Source organism: Nuphar pumila, chromosome 2, assembly GCF_984573655.1.
Source record: "Nuphar pumila chromosome 2, dmNupPumi1.hap1.1, whole genome shotgun sequence".
NCBI classification, from domain to species: Eukaryota; Viridiplantae; Streptophyta; class Magnoliopsida; order Nymphaeales; family Nymphaeaceae; genus Nuphar; species Nuphar pumila.
The window spans coordinates 147,201,906-147,221,769 of NC_143250.1; the positions used below are offsets into that span (position 1 = coordinate 147,201,906).

General features: G+C 41.6%; 1 protein-coding gene across 1 annotated transcript; it reads right to left on the reverse strand.

Moving 5' to 3' along the window:
- Nucleotides 1-4,073: 4,073 nt before the first annotated feature.
- Nucleotides 4,074-5,271, reverse strand: LOC149847558 (mitogen-activated protein kinase kinase kinase 20-like). The gene has a single exon (XM_089994218.1). It carries the CDS (start codon nucleotides 5,269-5,271, stop codon nucleotides 4,210-4,212), a length of 1,062 nt encoding a protein of 353 aa, XP_089850344.1. The 3' UTR covers nucleotides 4,074-4,209.
- Between the last annotated feature and the right edge of the window lie 14,593 nt (nucleotides 5,272-19,864).

Genomic DNA, 19,864 nt, shown 5'->3' on the forward strand with positions numbered 1-19,864 from the left:
GTAATTTGTATGTTTTTACACAACCAGCCTCACAAAAGAGGTGACCACACCGATTTTCTCTGAGAATCATAAGATCATTAACTGGCCAATGTATATCGCCTTTGTTTTTTCATGAAAATGGGGAAACCACCTTCGGGATCGTAGACCTAGTCGCCCTGGCTATGCCTGCCAGCTTTTCCGGTGGTGTAAACCCGTGGTGCAACCATTGTCAGCTTTTCCGGTGGTGTAAACCCGTGGTGCAACCATTTCCATCAGAGAGTCACCTTGTTTTGACACGAGCAAGGGCTTAATGCCCTTGTCCTGCAAGGGGCTGATGTTCATGGGAATTAAACCCTGATCACCCCTGGCAGACTTTGTATATTGAGTTTATGCATGAGACAGAGAGAGAGAGAGAGATCATTAATGGCAGGGAGGGACTTAGTTCATTGTTCCCAAGGCGGTTGTTTTGAAGAAAAAAGTTCATCACCTCATGACACGTAACAAAATTAAAATTTTTATAATTTATTAACAAAAAGATGTAATATTAGTATAAATTTAAACTCAAAAATAAAAAAAATGGAGAGGAAAACTCAAAAATGAAATTAAATGTACAAAAAAGGAAAGCAGTTTATGTATATTTGAATTTCTATATGGTAATATTAATTTAATAATTTAATAATAATTAAAAATTAAACATTTCCTATAACCTAACCTAGTCCACCACGTATTTGCTTTAAAATGTAATCAATGGATAATACATCTTTGCTAAATGAACATGTTAAATGGTTTTTTTTTAAGGAGAGGATTCCTTTTATTTGTAAATTCTGACATTAGAGATGTGATCAATGTACTTGATTTTATAAGGAACAGCTTTTGTGTTGACAGGTGTGAGTTTGTATAAGGTTTTAAAAATCAACGGTCCAAATTTTTGTAAATTTTTTAGACTCCAAATATTATTCTTTAATCGAAAACACATGATCAAGGTGAAGATTCATAGAAAATAGACCCATGCCCGACACATTTATGGGGTCAACCACCAAAAAAAACATTTAACATGGCGTATTAGGCATAATTAACATGTTAAAATGCCAGCAATTTAAGAGTACAATGACGATTTGCTGAGGAAGGTCACCCTTGAGGAATTGCTGAGGAACAGTTTAGCTACTATGTTTTTTTTTTACTTAAAGAAACCGCCCAGGTGCAGAAACCTAGCTGTGCTGGCTCAGCCTGCCATTCTTACGGTCGCTGTCCTGTCAGCGTAAAACTCCGAGGGCTTACGGTAGGGGTGGCAAAACCTGACACGACCCGCCTCTTAGGCGGGTTCGGGTTGGGCTTAAGCCAACCCGTTTAATAAACGGGTCGACCCGGGGTCGGGTTTGGGTTGGGGGTATGCCAACCAGCCAACCCGGCTGACCCGTTTAATAAACAGGTTAGGCGGGTGGGTCAACCCGCCAACCCGACCAGTCAACCCGACCCGCGAACCTGACCCACGAACCTGAGAACCCGTTTACCCGACCCAACCCATTTATTAAATGGGTTGGCGGGTCGTGTCGGGTTACCCGTTTATTAAACAGGTCGGGTTCGTGTTTGCCACAGCCGACCCGTTTAATAAACGGGTCGGGTTCGGGTTGAGGTATGCTGACCCGCCAACCCTACACGATTGCCACCCCTAGGCTTACCCCTCAAGTTTCGGCTTATGCAAGGGAATGACGCCCATGGGATTTGAACCTAGGCTGCCCGTCAAACGTTCTAGGCCCCATCCTTAGTTTGGCTACTATGTTTCAAGGTATCGATTAGGTTGTTTGGCTCAATTGTAGAAACATTGAGGATCATGAAAGTTGATCATGGTTAGATAATAAATGCACCACCTCATGTGATTATTTTGGGGAACCAATCAAAGCCCTGATTATGATTTGACATGCTGCACCTCCAAGTTTTTTTGTTTAGTGGGATATTTGGTTCATAATTGAGATTTTTTCAGTCAAGTGATAAATAATCAATTTGAGATCACAAGATGGTTCCTGTTTCATTTTTTAATATCGGGTTTAGGTGGTGGTATCCCGAGAGATTGACGCTCTGCCTAATGGCCTGGCTAGGTCTATCAACGGGTCAGGGTTGACCCGGACCCATCCATATAACTAATAATCGGGTTCGAGTTTTATTTGGTCAATCCCGAACCCAGACCTACATAATTTTAAAATTTTATTTTTATTATAGAATTGGGTCAGGTTGGTTACCCGGCAAAAAAGTTGGGCCAGGTTGACCCGAATAACATTCGGGTAAGCACTTTCAATGTTCATACCCAAGAATTTGGGTCCGGTTCGACATGCCATTTAGGGGATGTGTCACGGGTGACACAAGTTGGACACACAGACACGGTCACGACACATACACACGTTAATTTAATGTTTTAAATTATTAATTTATTTATTTTAAATAATTTTTTGGCAAAAAATATTTTTATATATTAAAACATCAAAAAATAGTTTTTAATTACTGATTAAAATATTTAAAAATAAATAAAACATGCACGTCGAGTATATTTGTGACATAGCATAGTTACGTGTCATAGGAAGAAAGTCGTCATTTTGTGATGACTCCGCCTTCAAGGAGCTCCTTTAAGTAAATGAATGGGAAAAGGAAGCAAGTTTTTAGTCCTTTCACATTAGGGGTGTCAACCTGTCGGGACCTGGACCAAAATTTCGGGTATGGTATCGGGTCCAGATGGGTCTAATCGGACCCATCATAAAAGAAACCATACCCAGACTGGATAAAAACTACATGAACCAAACCCGGTCCATAGCCTATAAAATAGTTTTTTTTTATCATTTTTACATTCAAGCCCGAGTCTGGTATAACATTTTATAAACTATACCCTGTTCCATGTATCAATCGGACTTTTCAGTCCGGACCTGGGTCTTAATCGGGTCTTCCTATTTATCACCATATCTGGACCCTATAGGGTTTAGTACGGGTCGGGTCTGGTAAACCCGACCCGTTGACACCCCTACTTCACCTCCTTAGTTGGATTCGGGCTTAGTGTAGTTCAATCGGGACCAAGGAATAGACCCTCCGCACATTCCAAATCCGTTGACACCCCTGCTTCACCTCCTTAGTTGGATTCGGGCTTAATGGGGACCAAGGAATAGACCCTCGGCACATTCCAAATCCAATTACATATTTCCATGGGGGTATTTATTTGTATTTGAGAGGGGAGTTAGTTCAAAGATTTTCAAAAGCCCGAGTTGGTTTAATTTCAATTCTAGTTTATAGTTTTCTAGCTTTTGGTATTGAGCCTTTTGGAGAACGAACGAATTAATGCCTGTTTATATATCAATTTCAAATGTTTTGACCCAAGGATTCAGTACTTTCCAATCGAATGTTTTCACTAAGACTAGACAAAAGTAAAAGAAATGCTTCTTTGTTTTTTTAGCAAGAATTTTTTCTTAAATGAACGTCTCTCCCTTGAAACCGCAGAAAAGGAATCAGACCCCCCCAACGGGAGAAAAGAGATCCAGTGAGGGCTTAAGTGCCCCCAGGTATGTGATGCAGCCAATCACATGACAACATTCAATGTGAGAACTGCAATTAGCTGTTGTAGGCCCCACGCAATGCTGTGATTGGCTGTGTCACATACCTTGGACATTTAAGCGCTCCCTGGATCCCTCTTCCAAACCAGAACCGTTTCCGCTGAAAAGGGGAGTTCAGCATGTATTTCTGGCTCCATTTTCTCGGGGAAAGGGAACCTGATGTTTGTTTTGCTACTGGGGGCCTCGCGGAGGTGCGTTACTGCAGAAAGCACAAACTTTCAGTGACAAGCAAATGCTTCTTCCAGGAAGAATAGATAATGGTAAAATTCCTTCTCTCGGAAGCATTCGAGTTTCTTTTGAAACCTTTAGCAAGGTGCTTCCAAACAAGGCAATTTCTATGAATTTGGAATAATTGAAAATTTCCTTCATTCCCAAGGATTTCCAAATTCATTTCTCTTGGATTCCTTCCAAGTCATTTCCATCATCTCCTCCCAAACAGACCCCTTAACAGAAAAATTCAATGTCTCTTACGTTTTTCTCAAAAAAATAAAAATAAAAGAGAGATTTCCTCAATCTTAAAGTCTTAAACAATCCATAATTTGCTAAGAAAGCTGTGTTGATCTATACATCAACTAGTATATCAATATCCCTAAGGTTGCCAACCAAAAAAGGAAAAAAAGAGGGACCTTTTGAGGTTCGCTTAATTCTCAACCTCTGTTTCTGATCTAACGGCCACCCAATTCTCTAACATGCTACCCATCGATCGCCATGAGAACGGGATCTTCTTCAGACACCTCGCTGCCAGGCAGCGAAGAGGGTCCGGAGAAACGGAGCCCTCCGAATCCCAATCTCCTCTTTTCGACCCGAAATCGAAGACGCTGGTGGGAGACGACGAGACGCGTTTCATCAGGAACTTCGACTCCGTGACGAACGGATGGTTCAGTAGCTCCTTGCAACTCCACCTCATTTTCGGGTCTCTGTGCAAGCACCTCCTCAAGAAATCCAACCCCTCGTCGGAGAATCCCGCCGGAAATTGCGGCAATTCGTCGGTGCGAACGATCTTGTAAACTGCACTCATGATGTCGGAAACCCCATCGCTCCACGGAGGGCTCCCCGTCGCCATTTCAATAATGGTGCAACCCAACGACCAAACGTCAGATGCGAAATCGACATCTTCTTGTTTCAAGACCTCCGGGGCCATCCAGAGCGGCGACCCCTGCACCAACGATCCCAATTTCCCGTTGTTTCCGGGAAAATTAGAGGAATTCTTCCTGGTAGCGAACCCAAAATCCGCTATTTTAACGTTCCCGGAAGAGCCCAACAGGAGATTTCTGCATTTGATGTCCCGATGAACGATCCCGTTGCAATGGAGATAATCCAATCCCTGAAGGGCATCCCTGGTGTAGGAACGAATCACCGATTCGCCGAGAGCGCCTCCGAATTTCTTCGAGATATCGGAAATGCTTCCTCCCGCCATGTACTCCATGAACAGATTCAGACCCTTTCCGTCATCCTCTTCTTCCTTGCCGAGGCACCGAACGATCCACGGTGAATCCAGGGAACAGAGGATCTCGGTCTCGTTCACGAGAGATCGGACGCCGGCCTCTCCGGTGGCCGACTTGACGACAAAGAGCTCGCCGGTAGTCCGACGCATCGCCAGATTCACCACGCCGAATGAGCCGGATCCGACCGGGTTCCCCTTAACCCACTCCCCCGGCAATACTGAGGAGGGACAGGACGACAGAACGTTCGTTCCCGACATTTTCTTTTCATTTGAAAAGCCTATTTTTTTAGCCTGACAGAAGGTAAGGCCCGAGTCGTCGCGGATCGATGTTAACCGAATCGAATTTTCTTCGGATTGCTGCATCGGATCCGATATCCCAGAACCCTAGCGACTCGCGAGTCGGGTACGAGAGAAGCGATTGTTGCGAACCGGATCGGAAGTCGCTTCCAGGACCTCCCGCGATCTCTGGAGGAAGACTAGAGCCTTCTCGTCCAACAGGAACCGCAGAGAGAGGATAGACACGCTAACAGTTCGGAAACCGGCCGTTTCTGCAGGAAATATTTCCGGAAAACCTAATGCCTCCTCCTTTTATCCGGATGACACCGGATCGACGATTCAGTATACGTGCCGGAAACAACTCTTTTCTGTTGGCCGAGATGAGAAGAGAATCAGACCGGTGATGCCTGAAATATCTACGGGAACCAAACTATTCCCTCCTTTCTCCGTTGTTCGGGATGAAAACGCGAGGCCGTCCGCTCGGAGAGATGTTGCCGGAGACTTTCTTCACCTCTCTTTTCCGATCGCTGGAAAATCTGACGGATTCCTATCGTCCTCTCTTTTCCGGCCGGCAGAGACGAGACGCAGGCGGATTGGTGAGCGATCCGATATGTAGGAACGGGAAAGAGAGAAAGAGAACGGCTTGATTTCTTTCTCGCTCTCCGTTCCTGGAGAATATTTCTCCGGCGGGGTTGCCGGACGGCGACAGCCTTCAGCGGAAAGGGTTTCTCTTCCCCTTGCCTTCTGGTATTTATAGAAGGGAGGAGGGGAGGATCTCTGTTAATTATTTCTGTCCCAGAAAATGACCTAAATGCCCTTGGTAGTTAAGGCCGTTAGTTGTTAGGGACATTAATGTCATTTTTAAAAAAGAGTTTCAGAGCAGACCGACGTCAACGCTGTCGCCTCGCGGACCGGCTACCGGCTACGGATGAAACGGGTTCGGACTCATTCTGGATATGGATATGGCCTGATCCAATCTCATTGCCCATCTGGTATAACAGGACCCATGGCTACAAAATGTCACAAAAGACACGTGGACACGAGGACGTGTGATACTGGTTTAACTCGTAAGTTCAAAATTTCTTGAAAAATAGGATGCGATGACACGAAATCTTTTAATTTTTAATCACTAGACTAATTTATTGATTAATTTTAATGTTACAAATGTACATTTATTAAAATAAATCTTTTAAACATTCAAAATAATAAAATAATATTAAAATATCTGCTCATGTCACCAACATAGTTTTAAAACCTAGTGACTCGTCACTTGGCTCGTCCATAATTAACTCGTGACTCGTCAGGGTCATGTTAACTTTATATTTTATATAAAATATGTAATATATATTTTATGTATATTATTAATATATTATATATAATATGCATTATATAATATGTTTAATGTATACTTTTATTAATATATGTATAACCTTTTTTTATGAATAATATACATAATATTTATATTATATTTTATACAATGAATGTAATTATATATATATATATATATATATATATGACTCGGTGGAACCATGAGCTCACTCAGTCAAGTCATGCTACAACTCGGCTCGGCCCAGTTTTGTTTATTTCTGGGTCATGCACTAGTTTGACCCAGTAATTAGCGACCGAGTCAAACAGAGTCACTGGGTTGACTCGGTAAGTTTTTTAAACCTTGGTCACCAGAGGCACGCCACCAAAATGGTGTGTACCTGTGACAGGCTACAAATATTATCGAGATTTTGAACATTCTGATATTATCATGAAGTTCTCAAAATCCTGCTTATTATCAAATATATAGTGCTTTTTAAATTATTTTACATGATTTTTTCTTATATTTGTTCAGCATCATATATTTGAGATTTTTTTTTTATATTTTCTTAAGGCAAAAGTCCAATTTATGCAAGATTTTCGCCTTATCATGAAAATCCTAAGAACAAGAATTGAGATTATATTTTCTTAAGGTAAGCCCTTCATTGGATCTGACCATTACTAGTTCCTTACCCTTATTAGATGTGGGTTTGTATTAATGGATTTCGAATTTCTTGCCCAATTAACACATTATATGATTAAGTCCATGGAGTTTTACCCTACCAGAACAGCTATCGTACCATTGGGGCTTCACTTGTTTGGTAGGAGCTGCTAGTGTACGTCACCTTGTGTTGGGAGGTTGCAAGCTCAAAACCCAATGGTATGATTAAATGGGCTTGGTTTGGTTGGATATTGGACTCAAACCAAAAGTATTTGTGTCTTAGTTGAGTCAAACTGATTTGGTGATGATATCAATGACTATGTCGACCCGAGTTGCAAACAAAAGCCATTGGTGAGTCCTCAAAGTCCTCTCGAGGCATGTCCAGGTCAATTTTTAAACAAAATGTCAAATCCTAGATGACTCTTTGCAGTGTGCTACCAAATCGGCTGAGTCAAGTTTGAAGTACACCAAGTGTACTCGATCGGATCTAGACTGAGTCAAACTCGTAGGAGTTGTGACTCAACCATGCTAGGCATGGAGGATTTAGATAACCCCGGGATCGAGCATGCTGATTGGGAGTTTGACGAGCAATCCAGATGTCATCTCATGGTTGGTCGAACCGAGTCAAAGCTGAGTCTTCTAAAGCTAGGGTCTGGTCAATGTCTATGAAGACTTAACCAAGTTTGTACCACTGGAGGCTGGCTGGGGCTTAGCCAAGCCGACCTGAGCCGCTCTCTTGTTAGGCTGATAATACTAAGCCCAGCCACACCCGACGAACTAGTGGTCACATGACCGTTGGATCACGGAAATCAAGGGAAGATGAATAGGCGCCGATGAAACCTCGCGCAGCTGGAGCCGTTTGAGAAGTTGCGGTCGTCTCTCTGCGTGAAGGGTTGCCTGTTTATTTTCGTACCCGTTCAATTGTCAAGCAAATAAATAAAAGAAATTTATGAAACGACGCTTAACTTTTTAGCAAATACCCGTTTAAAATTCTCAATCGATGTATTTTATATTTTTTACAGTAAAGATACGGCTAGTTTCATGCATTTTTACTAGGGGTGTCAATGGGTCGGGTTTGGTTGGGACCCAGGTGGAACCAGACTATCGAGTCCCGACTTGAGTCTAATCGGACCTACTATAAGAGAAACCATACCCAAACCGATAAGAACTACATGAACCAGACCCGGGCCTTACCTGGTAAAATAATATTTTTTATTATTTTTACATTGAAAATTTGTGAGTCTTAATCAAAACTTGGGTAGGACTGAGTCTGGTATAAAATTTCACAAACTATACCCAGATCCATGTATTAATCGAACCTTCGGGTACGGAGCTGGGTCTTAATTGAGTCTTCTTATTTATCACCGTACCCGGACCCTATAGGGTTTGGTATAGGTCGGGTCGACAGGTTGACACCCCTAATTTTTAGCTTGATTTAATAAAAAAAGAGTCTAAATTGGATTCATGATATGTTTTCTTTACCCAAAGAAAACACCTGAGTAGGACTGTTTCATCATGAATACTGATATCAATGAATTAGATTTTATCCTATACCCGGCCAAATTTGATTCCATTTAGTTACATTGGGTATGCCAAAACCATATCCCCAGATGAGGATATTGTTTTAGTTTTTTGTTACTGAATTAGTTTGATAGATTTCCTAATACATTTACATGTAAAAATGGGGTTCACCATCTTAATTTGAATCTCATTCGAATATGATATTGGCCACATCCGATCCTAATCTGAACCACTTAAATCACTAATGTAAGTGTCTCATGCCTCAACTCAAGCAATGGTATGAGATGAATTAAAAGTAAATTAGGATGTTGAATGTAATAATTCATAAGTTAGGCGGGTATACGTGAACAAGTTCTAATTGAAGTTGTTAACACGTGGCCGGTCCTTTTTTTTTTAAGACGAGGAACTCTTGCCAAAGCTAGGAAAACCCCAAAGAGACCCACAATCATCCTGCCTTAAGTGGCTCACCTCTTAAAGCTGCAGACACACCGGTGCCACCAATGAAGTTTGATCAGGTGCATTCATCTCAGCACCTTCAAAACCACCCCGTTGTCCAATCGAGCGACCCTGTTGTGGTAATGGTGTTAACACCCATGCAATGCGAAACAGGTTATATGCCCCCCTCCCCCAACATGCATGTGCATCTTTGAGGGTCTGAATGAGAGCCATGTATGTAAGCACATGGGCCTCGTATCCCCGTGTATGTCGGCATCAGTTAACATCGGAGTTCGGTGCATTTGCAAAGACTTAAATACCCTTTCTTGTTATTCCCGCCATGAAACATCGATTCTAAAAAAAGACAAAAATGTCATTCCTCCAGAAAAGGGAGGATGATCTTAACTTTTTAAATTTCAAACATTTTGTTTTCGCCCTAAGTAGTAAACTCCTTTGTTGTAATAGGAGTTCCTCGCAATATTTTGCCCTAAATGTTCTGGATTACATTTTGACAATGTGTCATATGCTGTAACAGGAGCTCCCTTTGATGACATACTCTTTGTCATCGTCTATTATCGTTGGAGAATCCTTTGTCGTCGTCTGCGATCATCGGAGCACCTTTTTCCATCAGAGCACCATTTGTTGTCAGTTGCTCATGAGAAATAGTTGAACTATCATAGGAATCAACATTCTGTCTATTTTTCATCATGATACTAAGGTGCAAGCATCGAACTGAGTAGACAGAGAATAACGATTTACAACATAGATAATGTTGGCAGCGTCGAACTGAATAGACAGAGAACAGTGATTTACAACAAAGATCATATTAAAGAGTAGCGATTTACAGTAAAAACCAAATCAGAGAGTAACGATTTACAGTAGAAATCAGATCAGAGAATAATGATTTATAGTAAAAATCATATCAGAGAGTAGCGATTTACAATAGAAATCAAATCAGAGAGTAGCGATTTACAATAGAAATCGGATCATAGAGTAGCGATTTACATTATAAATTAGATAAGAGTAGCGATTTACAGTAGAAATCATATCAGAAAGTAGCGATTTACAGCAAAGATTAAATCAGAGAGTAGTGATTTACAGTATAAATCAGATCAGATAGTAGCGATTTACAGTATAAATCAGATCGACATTGCCACCATTATCTCTGTTGTAAATCGTTATTCTCTGTCTACTCAGTTCAACGCGTGCACCCTAATATTATGATGAACAATAGACAAAATATTGATTTCTCTAGTAGTTCAACTATTTTTCACAAGCAGACAACGACAAAAGGTGCTTCGACAACAATAGATGATACCAAATGATGCTCCGACAACAGTAAACGACGACAAATGGTGTGTGGTCAAAGGGAGCTCTTGTTATAGCAGATGGTGCATTGTCAAAGGGTGATCCAGAATGTAGACTCGTGAGAATGTGGAAAGCTATTTATGGCAGGACATTTTCGTCAAACACATGTCTATCTTTTAGAGACTCCCATTTTTACAAAAGACATCACCAAAACATCCATATTGTTCATCGTCGAGTTTATTTCCTATTGCAAAGCAATTTTGTGTGCAACTGAGGATATATCCTCTCCAAGCAAACAAGCTCATTAGTAATGACAGCCCAGTGCATCATTTTTTTTGGACTGTGACTGATTCTTAGAGACTCTAGCAATGACGCTATTTTATTATAAAATCGTCATAGATAACATTGGCATATAAATTATTGCAGGTCCCAAGATATTCCTCCATACACACTGGAACACACAAATTTGTCTTCGGAGGAGAACACACAACACCCTCCCCATGCAATGTCAACTCATAAGCAATTTTGATTGTCTTGATTTGCCGTGTGAGAGGTGAAACAACTAGCACTTATGAGTTTCAATTCATTATTATTATTATTTTTTGACAAAGAAAGTTGGGTTAGGCAGACCCCTAACCGTTATACAAGTATACCATTGGTATGCAATGTCCCAACACAAGAGCTATTCCTACCAGACAAGGAGAGCGCCCTTCGTAATGCAACATTATTAATGATGATGAGGAGAACAAAGATATGATAATAATAATTATTCAATTTCAGTAGTAGGTAGTGCACATCACCTTGTGTTGGGAAGTTGCAACTTCAAATCCGAATGGTATAGTTGTATAACTGGTAGGGTCTGCCTAACCCCAACTTTCTCTGTCTGAAAAAAATAATTATGCTATTTTCAGAGAGAAGAATTATAAACAAAAGAAGGTTTCTTTATCCAAATGCATTTTCTAAGGTGAGCAATTGGTTCCTGTTAATGGGATCCATACATGGACTAGAGCCATCTAATCCAATTCAATAAGCAGGCTTTCTTAGACGCGATTTTGTAGGGCTATCAATGCCAAAATGATTTCACTCATCCCCTATGTCATCCTTATCTTCGTACCGTTATTTAGGGTTTCATTGATGCAAGTTGTTTTGATTCAATGGGACTTTACAATGTGATATACCCTATTCATTTAGTGAAGAACAACATTTAAATAGCAGAAATCCAACTTGTATTTAGGAATTTTTTGGTGATTCAAAAATCAATGGTTAACAAAACACATTTTTTTATGATTTAAAAATTATTTTTTTATTAAAAAATACAATCCAATGGTCAATTATTATTAAATCAACCACGTTGAATCCATTTTGAGGGTCAGATTTGATTAAAACAACCTATATCATAAGATTTAATAAGATTTAAGAGGGGTATGAAGATGAGGGATGCCATAGGGATGAATGGAACTGAACTCCTATCAGTGGGTCAATGCAGATTGATCTGAGTCCATAACTTGATCCAGTTTCAAGTGGCCAGTATTCTCTTCTATCCGAATTGGTTTATTCTAATGTTATCAAAATCTGTCTGAATCATCCGATTAAAATCGAATTGACCCAAAGACGGTTCAAAAGGGGTTGATTCGAGGTCAATTCAAAATTTAATATTTTAAAAGGGGTTTAAAAACATTTAACAAATTTTTTATGACACGTTGTATGATAAAAAGGCCAGTTAAAAAAAAAAAAACCGATTCACCTAGTGAACTAATTTTAACAACATTGATTCGTACAGAACTAGACCGGAGTCCAGGTCCGAATAGCAAGAACTTGCCTGGGTTAATCAGGTGACATTGATGCTCTTGAAGCATTTTATACGTAAATTTATCATTATCTTATTCAGATGTCGGGTTAGACCCATTTGTGTTGGATCCAACCCATTGAAAACCGGAACCCGCATAAGTGGTAAGGTCCAATATTACAATACCGCTTAATTCGGGTTGAACTAGTACGAGCGATCGAGATTAGGTTGAGCCAGGCTGAGCTCAGGTTGGTTCTAGGAGTGGACACCGGATCAGCTCCTCGTGATCCAACCCAATGACCTAATAGAGCCTGGCAGGCTAGGCCCGAACCTTGACCTACCAATAAACTGATGAGTATCGCAACCACCCAAGTGCAGGGCTGTCAACGAATAGGGTTTATACCTGGTACCCGTCTTGAGTTGAATTGCATTCTCGAGTATGGGCATAAAAGTGCTCATCCGAATCATATTCAGGTTGTGTCAAACCAGACCCGGGCAATATGTAGGCCGAATGTGGGTTATGATTTTTATCGAGCAAGTGTTTTATATGTATTTTTAGTAAAAGTAAACTCCTGAAATTGTATAGATCCGGGTTCGGGATTTCACTTTTGTGACCCAACAAAAACCGAGTCTAACACTATTATTTGGGCGGGTTCCAGTACATCTGATGGGTCAGGTAGTCGACCCATTGACAGCCCTACCCAGTTGTGACCAGTTGAAAGCCCTAGTTTGTAAGGACACAAAAAAAACTGTGATTTTTTTATTTAAAATATACCCCAGAGATAATTGAAGAACTCATCATTAGTTGAAAAAACATAGTTGCTATAAAAGGGTAAATATAACTTGTTTGGTATGCAAAGATTTAGAAGGTTTCTTGTACTATGTACTAGAAGAAACGATTTAAAAATGTTTTTTTTCAAAACAAAAAAAAATATTTCAAAAAATTATTGATATGGTTCTCTAAAGGTATTTTAATTACCTTCTCCCGCCCCTGCCTAAAATGAGACAAAATGAATATGGGGAACGATGATTTTAACAAACATTGGATGTGGTGGACACTCCGATCCGCTGCATATTAAAAAGGTGTTATTTTTGTAACACTCCTCTCCTTATTACAAAAAGAAGCATAAACATGTAAAAAAAAAGTTGGGGGTAGGGGTCCCCCGTCTCTCTCTCTCTCTCTTTTTTTTTTTAACAAACGTAGCCCAAGAAGATGGAGATGTGGAAGCGACCCAAGCCCACTTCAAGACTAACACGATGCTCCTCTTTCTCATAGCCAGAATCTCCAAGCCGCCTCGCTGGTTCGGGAGAACGATCTGCTGCCAAGAAACAAGTGGGTACTTTTTTTGAGACGCATTCTCAGACCAAAGAAAGTGCGAAAGCAAACGGTTAATCGTTCGTTCTACTGTCGTCGGTATAATGGACATGCTCATACGAAAATCTGGTAATCTGGCCAAAACATGGCAAATGAGCGTCAATCGTCTCGCAAAGGATAAATATCGGGCCTTCCAAGACTGCAATCTCCCTTGCACCCGCTCTATAGTAGACGTCCAAGACGAAGTTCTCGACGGCTGCAGTGAGTGCAATGATAGACCCAAGAAATTAACAGGAAGGTCGGATATCGGGCAGTTGAAGATCCTTGCAGCAGCCGATTGGAGGAGAGGGTCAGCATTGAGTAAGACCAGAGCGCAGTTGCTCTCGTTCAGGCGAAGGCCAGAAATTGCAGCGAATATTTTAATAATGAAGCACAACCTAGACATTTGATTAACATTCGCATGACCAAATATTAAAGTATCATCTGCATATTGAATTGTGTGACCAACAAAACCAGGAATGCCCAACGGATTCAAGAAGCCTGTTTGTTCTGCCCTTTTCATGAGAATAGGTAAACCCCCTGCCGCGATATTAAAAAGGATGGGGGCTAGGGGACAACCCTGTCGCATACCTCTAGCCAACTTGAATTTTTCCCCTCTCATTTCGTTGATGCACACCGATGACACTGATTTCGTGACCAGCTCCTTAACCCATGCAATAAACCGGTTGCCGAACCCCATATTTGTTAGAGATTCAAACAAAAAATCCTATGCCAGACTATCATAAGCCTTGTGAAAATCCAATTTTAACAAGAAGTACGGTGCTCCAGTCAACTGTAAAGAGTGAAGAAGCTCAGTTGCACAAATAAATGACTCTTGCACACTTCGACCTGGAATAAAAGCCCCCTGATTCGGAGAGACAAGTTGATCAATGACAGCGCGCAACCGGTTAGCCAACACCTTAGATATAATGCGATATAGAGCGCCCATCACCGAAATCGGCCTGAAGTTGGATATGTCTGACACCCCTTGCCTTTTAGGAATCAAAGAAATGACTGCCACATGGTATGGTTTAGGCAGCCTGACATTACGATAAAATTCATCGAACAACTGGACCAGGTCGGCTTTAACAATTGGCCAAAAAGCTTTGAAGAAGTCTACGTGAAAACCATCAATGCCTGGGGCCTTCCATCCTGAGAGGTTGCTAATAGCACTTGAAATCTCAGCTTCGGTGAATCTAGACTGCAGAGGAACAAATTGGTTTGCCGCCAACCGCTTATACCCCATATCGCCGATGACCCCCCCAACGCCTACGTCAGTCGAATACAGCCTGGAGAAATAAGAAGTAATAGCTGGCAGGCAATTATGCTGATCAAACTGGCATCCATCGATCTCGATCGAGAAGAACCTGTTCTTTCTGTACTTATTTGATGCATTCATATGAAAAAATCGTGTATTATCATCACCATTTGCTAACCATGCAACTCTGGCCCTCAATTTCCATCTAAGCTCATCTCGCGCTCTCCATTCTGCAACGAGGGCAGAGAGGGCAACGATACACTCCTGCAATTGAAGCACTTGACCCTCCGACACACCAACAAGATCGACCTGACGTTGGGCCAAGGATGAGAGCTCAGCTTTCCACTGACCGATGAACCTAAACTTGTTCAGGTTGTTAACGCTGAGCCATTCCTTAATACGATGCCGAAGACGAAGAAGCTTTGAATGGATGCGGATGGCCACCCAAGATCCTGAAACCGGTTGAGCCCACGATTGACCAACCAGCTGCTGAAAGTCTGGCACACGAACCCACCATTCCTCAAAGGAGAACCTGCGACACGCTTTAAAGCCTGCGCCCCAAGAAACAATTAGTTGTCCATGATCGAACATGGTCCGCGGCATCAGGCAGGCAGTGACATCCGATACTGCGTGAAATAGATCTGGCGAGAGAAAAACACGATCTAGTATCCGTAAGCAAGAGCGAGACCTCATATTTGACCACGAGAATTGCTCCCCCACATGAAGTACCGAGTACAGCTGGTTCTGCTGAACAAACTCCTGAAACCCCCTAATAGAGGAGTTGAGAAGAACCGGTAGACTAGAATCCTGCGTAGACAATAGGCAATTGAAATCTCCTCCTAAGCACTGAAGAGCTCCAAAGGTAACCAAAACTCGGTCCAATTCAGCCCAGAAAGTTGGTCGCGAGGACGACACAACAGGACCATACACAAAGGTGAAGACGACATCTTGTAGCGACGGCAACACGTTTGCACAAAGAGAGATGGAATAGAGACCAATATCCACTATTGTCGCCTTAAGAGAAGCTTTCCAAAGAAGCAAGATGCCTTCAGCAAACCCAACGGCCGGTTTAAAAGCATATGCTGCACCTCTCCATAAGTAAGACGCCACTGATAACGAAATATCTTCCATTTTGGTTTCACAAATTGCAACGATGTCCGGACTTTCATATCTAATCCAGTTTGCTAAAAACAATCGCTTACGAGAGCAATTCATGCCCCTAATATTCCAAATACACATCTTCATGATAAGAAATCAGGAGCACCCTAGTGCGCCTTTGCCTAACTAAGCGTCGCACTGAGCTTGATCCATCTTCTTGAAACTGGGCTTGCGAACGGGCCAATGATTTTGCTCTACGAAGGCTATTTGCAACCCTGTCTGCCGATTGTACTCGAGGAACAATCTGCTGCTGGATCAAAGAAAGCTGCCCGGGTGAAATCTGCACTCCTAATGCCCGCGCAGCCTCGGCGAAGGACATACCCCAAATGACGAACCTGTCCTCGACCCCCTGTGCCCCACACTCCGAACGAAACAAATCTGGGCAAGGTTGTGGATGCACAAGTTGCGAGCAAGAGACCTCTGAGACCCCCTGAACAGGTGCTCCGAGAACCTCCATGGGACAACCCCCGTCTTGATCGGGCAGGCAGTCCGTTGAACACAGAAATTGAGTTGGTTGCGACATGCAAGGAGAAATCGAGACCACGCAGGTAAAACCAAAATAATACATCGGGGCAGACCCCATGCAAACCAGGATGCCTTTATGGGGTAGGAATCTCGACAAGATACGACGGGTAGAATCAGTAGAACAAAAGATTCCACGATCATCAAAAAAAGAACGATCCCCGGATCCATCATGGTCGATAGATGCAGCACACCTCTCGGAAGCAAGATTGTGCTGGCGACTCAATAATCGAGGAGGCAAACCAGATGAACGTACGAATAGAGCCCAAAAGTTTCTCCATGCAAGTTGACCCACACTCCATCCCGAGAACAGACGTTCTCATTAACTCATTAGGGCGAATGTGACAGCTAGCCGACTGATAAGGATGCTTCTCGATGGCTGCTCCGATATACGAGTGAAAGAACTGCGGTGAACGATCGGCCTTGCGGAACGAACATACGGCATCAGAAATCTTCAACGGTACCCAGAGTGATCCGATCTTAACCGCCGAAAATGGAGAGGTGCCTGCCTCCAAAGCACACACTTGCGCCACATCACAGAAAGATACACCATGTTTACAAGTAGCAGGTACCCGTTGCCTGGCCTGTGGTGAAGTTTTCGACATACGTTTGTTAGGGAAAAATATGGTAGTTTACCTGCCTCCCTTCTTTCGACGCCCAGTTCAGTGTGTCATTCGTCCATCTGGTTGGAGTGGCGGAAAACACTTCGCTCCTTCAGTGACAGGGATCCTTAGGCCTGGCCATGGCCGCCCGTGGCTTCATTGGGCCATGGCGAGCGGAGATAGGTTCTCAATTAAGCAAGTTTACTATTCCTTGTTGCCATCCGGGATGGATTGGTTTTCTATTGATTGTATATGGGGTAAGGGGCCCGCTCCAAGGGCAAAGGCATTGGCGTGGTTAGTGGCTCTGGATCGTGTTCAAACCCAGATTAATGTCAGAAAACGGGGGCTTCAGTTTCCAAGCATGTGTGTTCTTTGCGAGAAGGCGATAGAGGACACGACTCACCTATTTTGGTTTTGCCCGGTAGTATTAGACCTATTCTTTCAAACTTGGGGTGCACCGCCGGTTCAAACGCGTTCGAGTTCTGTTATTCGGGACCTCTTGTTTGGTCCCATGAGTTTACGAAACAAAAAAAAGGGAGATTATTGTGACGGGTATGGTTGTTTTCAGCATGGTGGGTGATATGGACCGAAAGAAACAATATCTTTTTCAGGGGCATCAAATTCAATTTTGGAAGGCTACGTCAGCGGGTTATGTTTGATGTGTATCTGACTCTTAAATTACATAGTAGAGACGGGGGTTTGGATCTACTTGTACTCTGAACTGTGCACAATCACCATCTAGATGGTGGTTGTCTTACTCTTATGTTCCTCTCCCATCCAAAATTCGGTTGGATGTATTTTGGTAATGTTGAATGATAAATGTTCTTCTCTCTCTCTCTCCTTTTCAGCCAAGGGGTCACTGTTGCCAAGGTCATCAATGCCGGGGATGAGGCCGCCTTTGAGGCGATGCAAGGCCACCGGGAATGAGGCCGCCGGTGAGGTTTTCCCTTTTCTTTCTTCCTCTTTTTTTTTTATCAAATTTCTTTTTAAGGCATTTTTAGGTTTTCATATGTGAGGGTTTTGTTAGATTAAGGGTTTTTGTTTGATTTTCATATATTAAGTTTTTGTTTGATTTTATTGATTAGGGTTCTATTCTTGATTCAGGCTTCTTCTTCTTGATTAGGTTTTTTTCATTGATTAAGGTTTCTTCTTTTTCATTCTTCCCTCATCAAACAGTAGATATTTGTTGGACTCGAAACAAAAACAACGGAAGGAACAAAATCAATGTTGTGTTCCGTTCTATTTGTTCATTTCGTCCAATCTTGGACAAGCCATCAAATAACCCCTAAGGCAAAGTTTGGAACCCTTGAATTGTAGTTTATGTGTTACTCTTTGTTGCAGTTTAGGAGTAGTGGCGTTGCCGAAACAATGCATTGGTAATTGTATTGGCAGTAGCAACCCCACATTTCAACACCATCCACAACACTACGGGCACTTTTGGTTGTCTTTTTTTAAAACTAAAAATAAGGTTTAAAAGAGATTCACTTTCAAAATCTCGTGAGATTTTGAGATCTCATGAGAAAAAACTCACTTTTAGAGTTTTCTTCAAATTCATTTTTTTTATGAAGTGTGTTTTTTGAGTTTCGTGTCATTTTTTTTTTAATGTTTAATTGCTTTCGAGGTAGTGTGATTTTGGCAACTCCATTTAGTTGGCAAAACAATATCTTAACAATGCACTAAACTGTCTTCTCGGCTCAATGCAAAGCTCCCAAACATAACTTAATAAACATTGATACAATTTCTAAAAAAGTTGGTAAAAAAACAAAACTAAGTATATATTTCATAAAATTGCATATGAATTAAAATAATAAATTACATAAATTTAACCATCTTATATATTTTTTCATAAAAATGTATAATGAGGTAGTTTGTAACAAAAAATGTTGAGAAAAAGCCTTTGATACTTGTCCATAATGTAATGGAGATGGGTTTCCACTATAGATTGCATGAGTTTATCAAGTAATTGGGACGTAAACAGGTTTGAATTCCTCTACCACATGGGGCTTAAGATCTATCTGGTAGGGGTCTGCCTAACCCCAGATTGCCTATATATATATATAATTGGGATGAGTTTCTTAAACATGAGATACTTCTATTTGTGGGTTTTGAAGCAAGTTTCTTATTGGTATTTGTTTTTGTTCGGGGTATGTCTAACACATGATCATGATATGCTATGGTGTATCGAATTCCAATGCAACTATAGCAAAAAAACATAGTTATTGCCAGGGTGAGTGGTCGTGAGGACTTGCTTGGGGGTTGCTAAAACCACAAAATGCATGTAGGAGAATCAGGCACTCGGGTCAAGGCTTGGTTGAAGATCCGAATTTTGATCTACAACCAGGAAGCGATCCAAGATCTGAGCCCATACCCATATACATAGGGGTGTCAACAGGTTGGGTTTGGTTCAGACCCAGGTGGGATCATACCCAGATCTGATTTGTGATACTGCTATCGGGTCTGGACCCGGGTCTAATCACACTCAAAATAAGAGAAACCATACTCAAATTCTATAAGAATAACGTGAAATAGGACCATGTCTGGTAAAATAATATTTTTTTATGTTTGAAAAATTATGGATCTTAATTGAAACTTGGGTCGGGCGAAGGTCCAGTATAAAATTTCACAAACATATCCTTCTCCATATATTAATGGAACCCTTTGAATC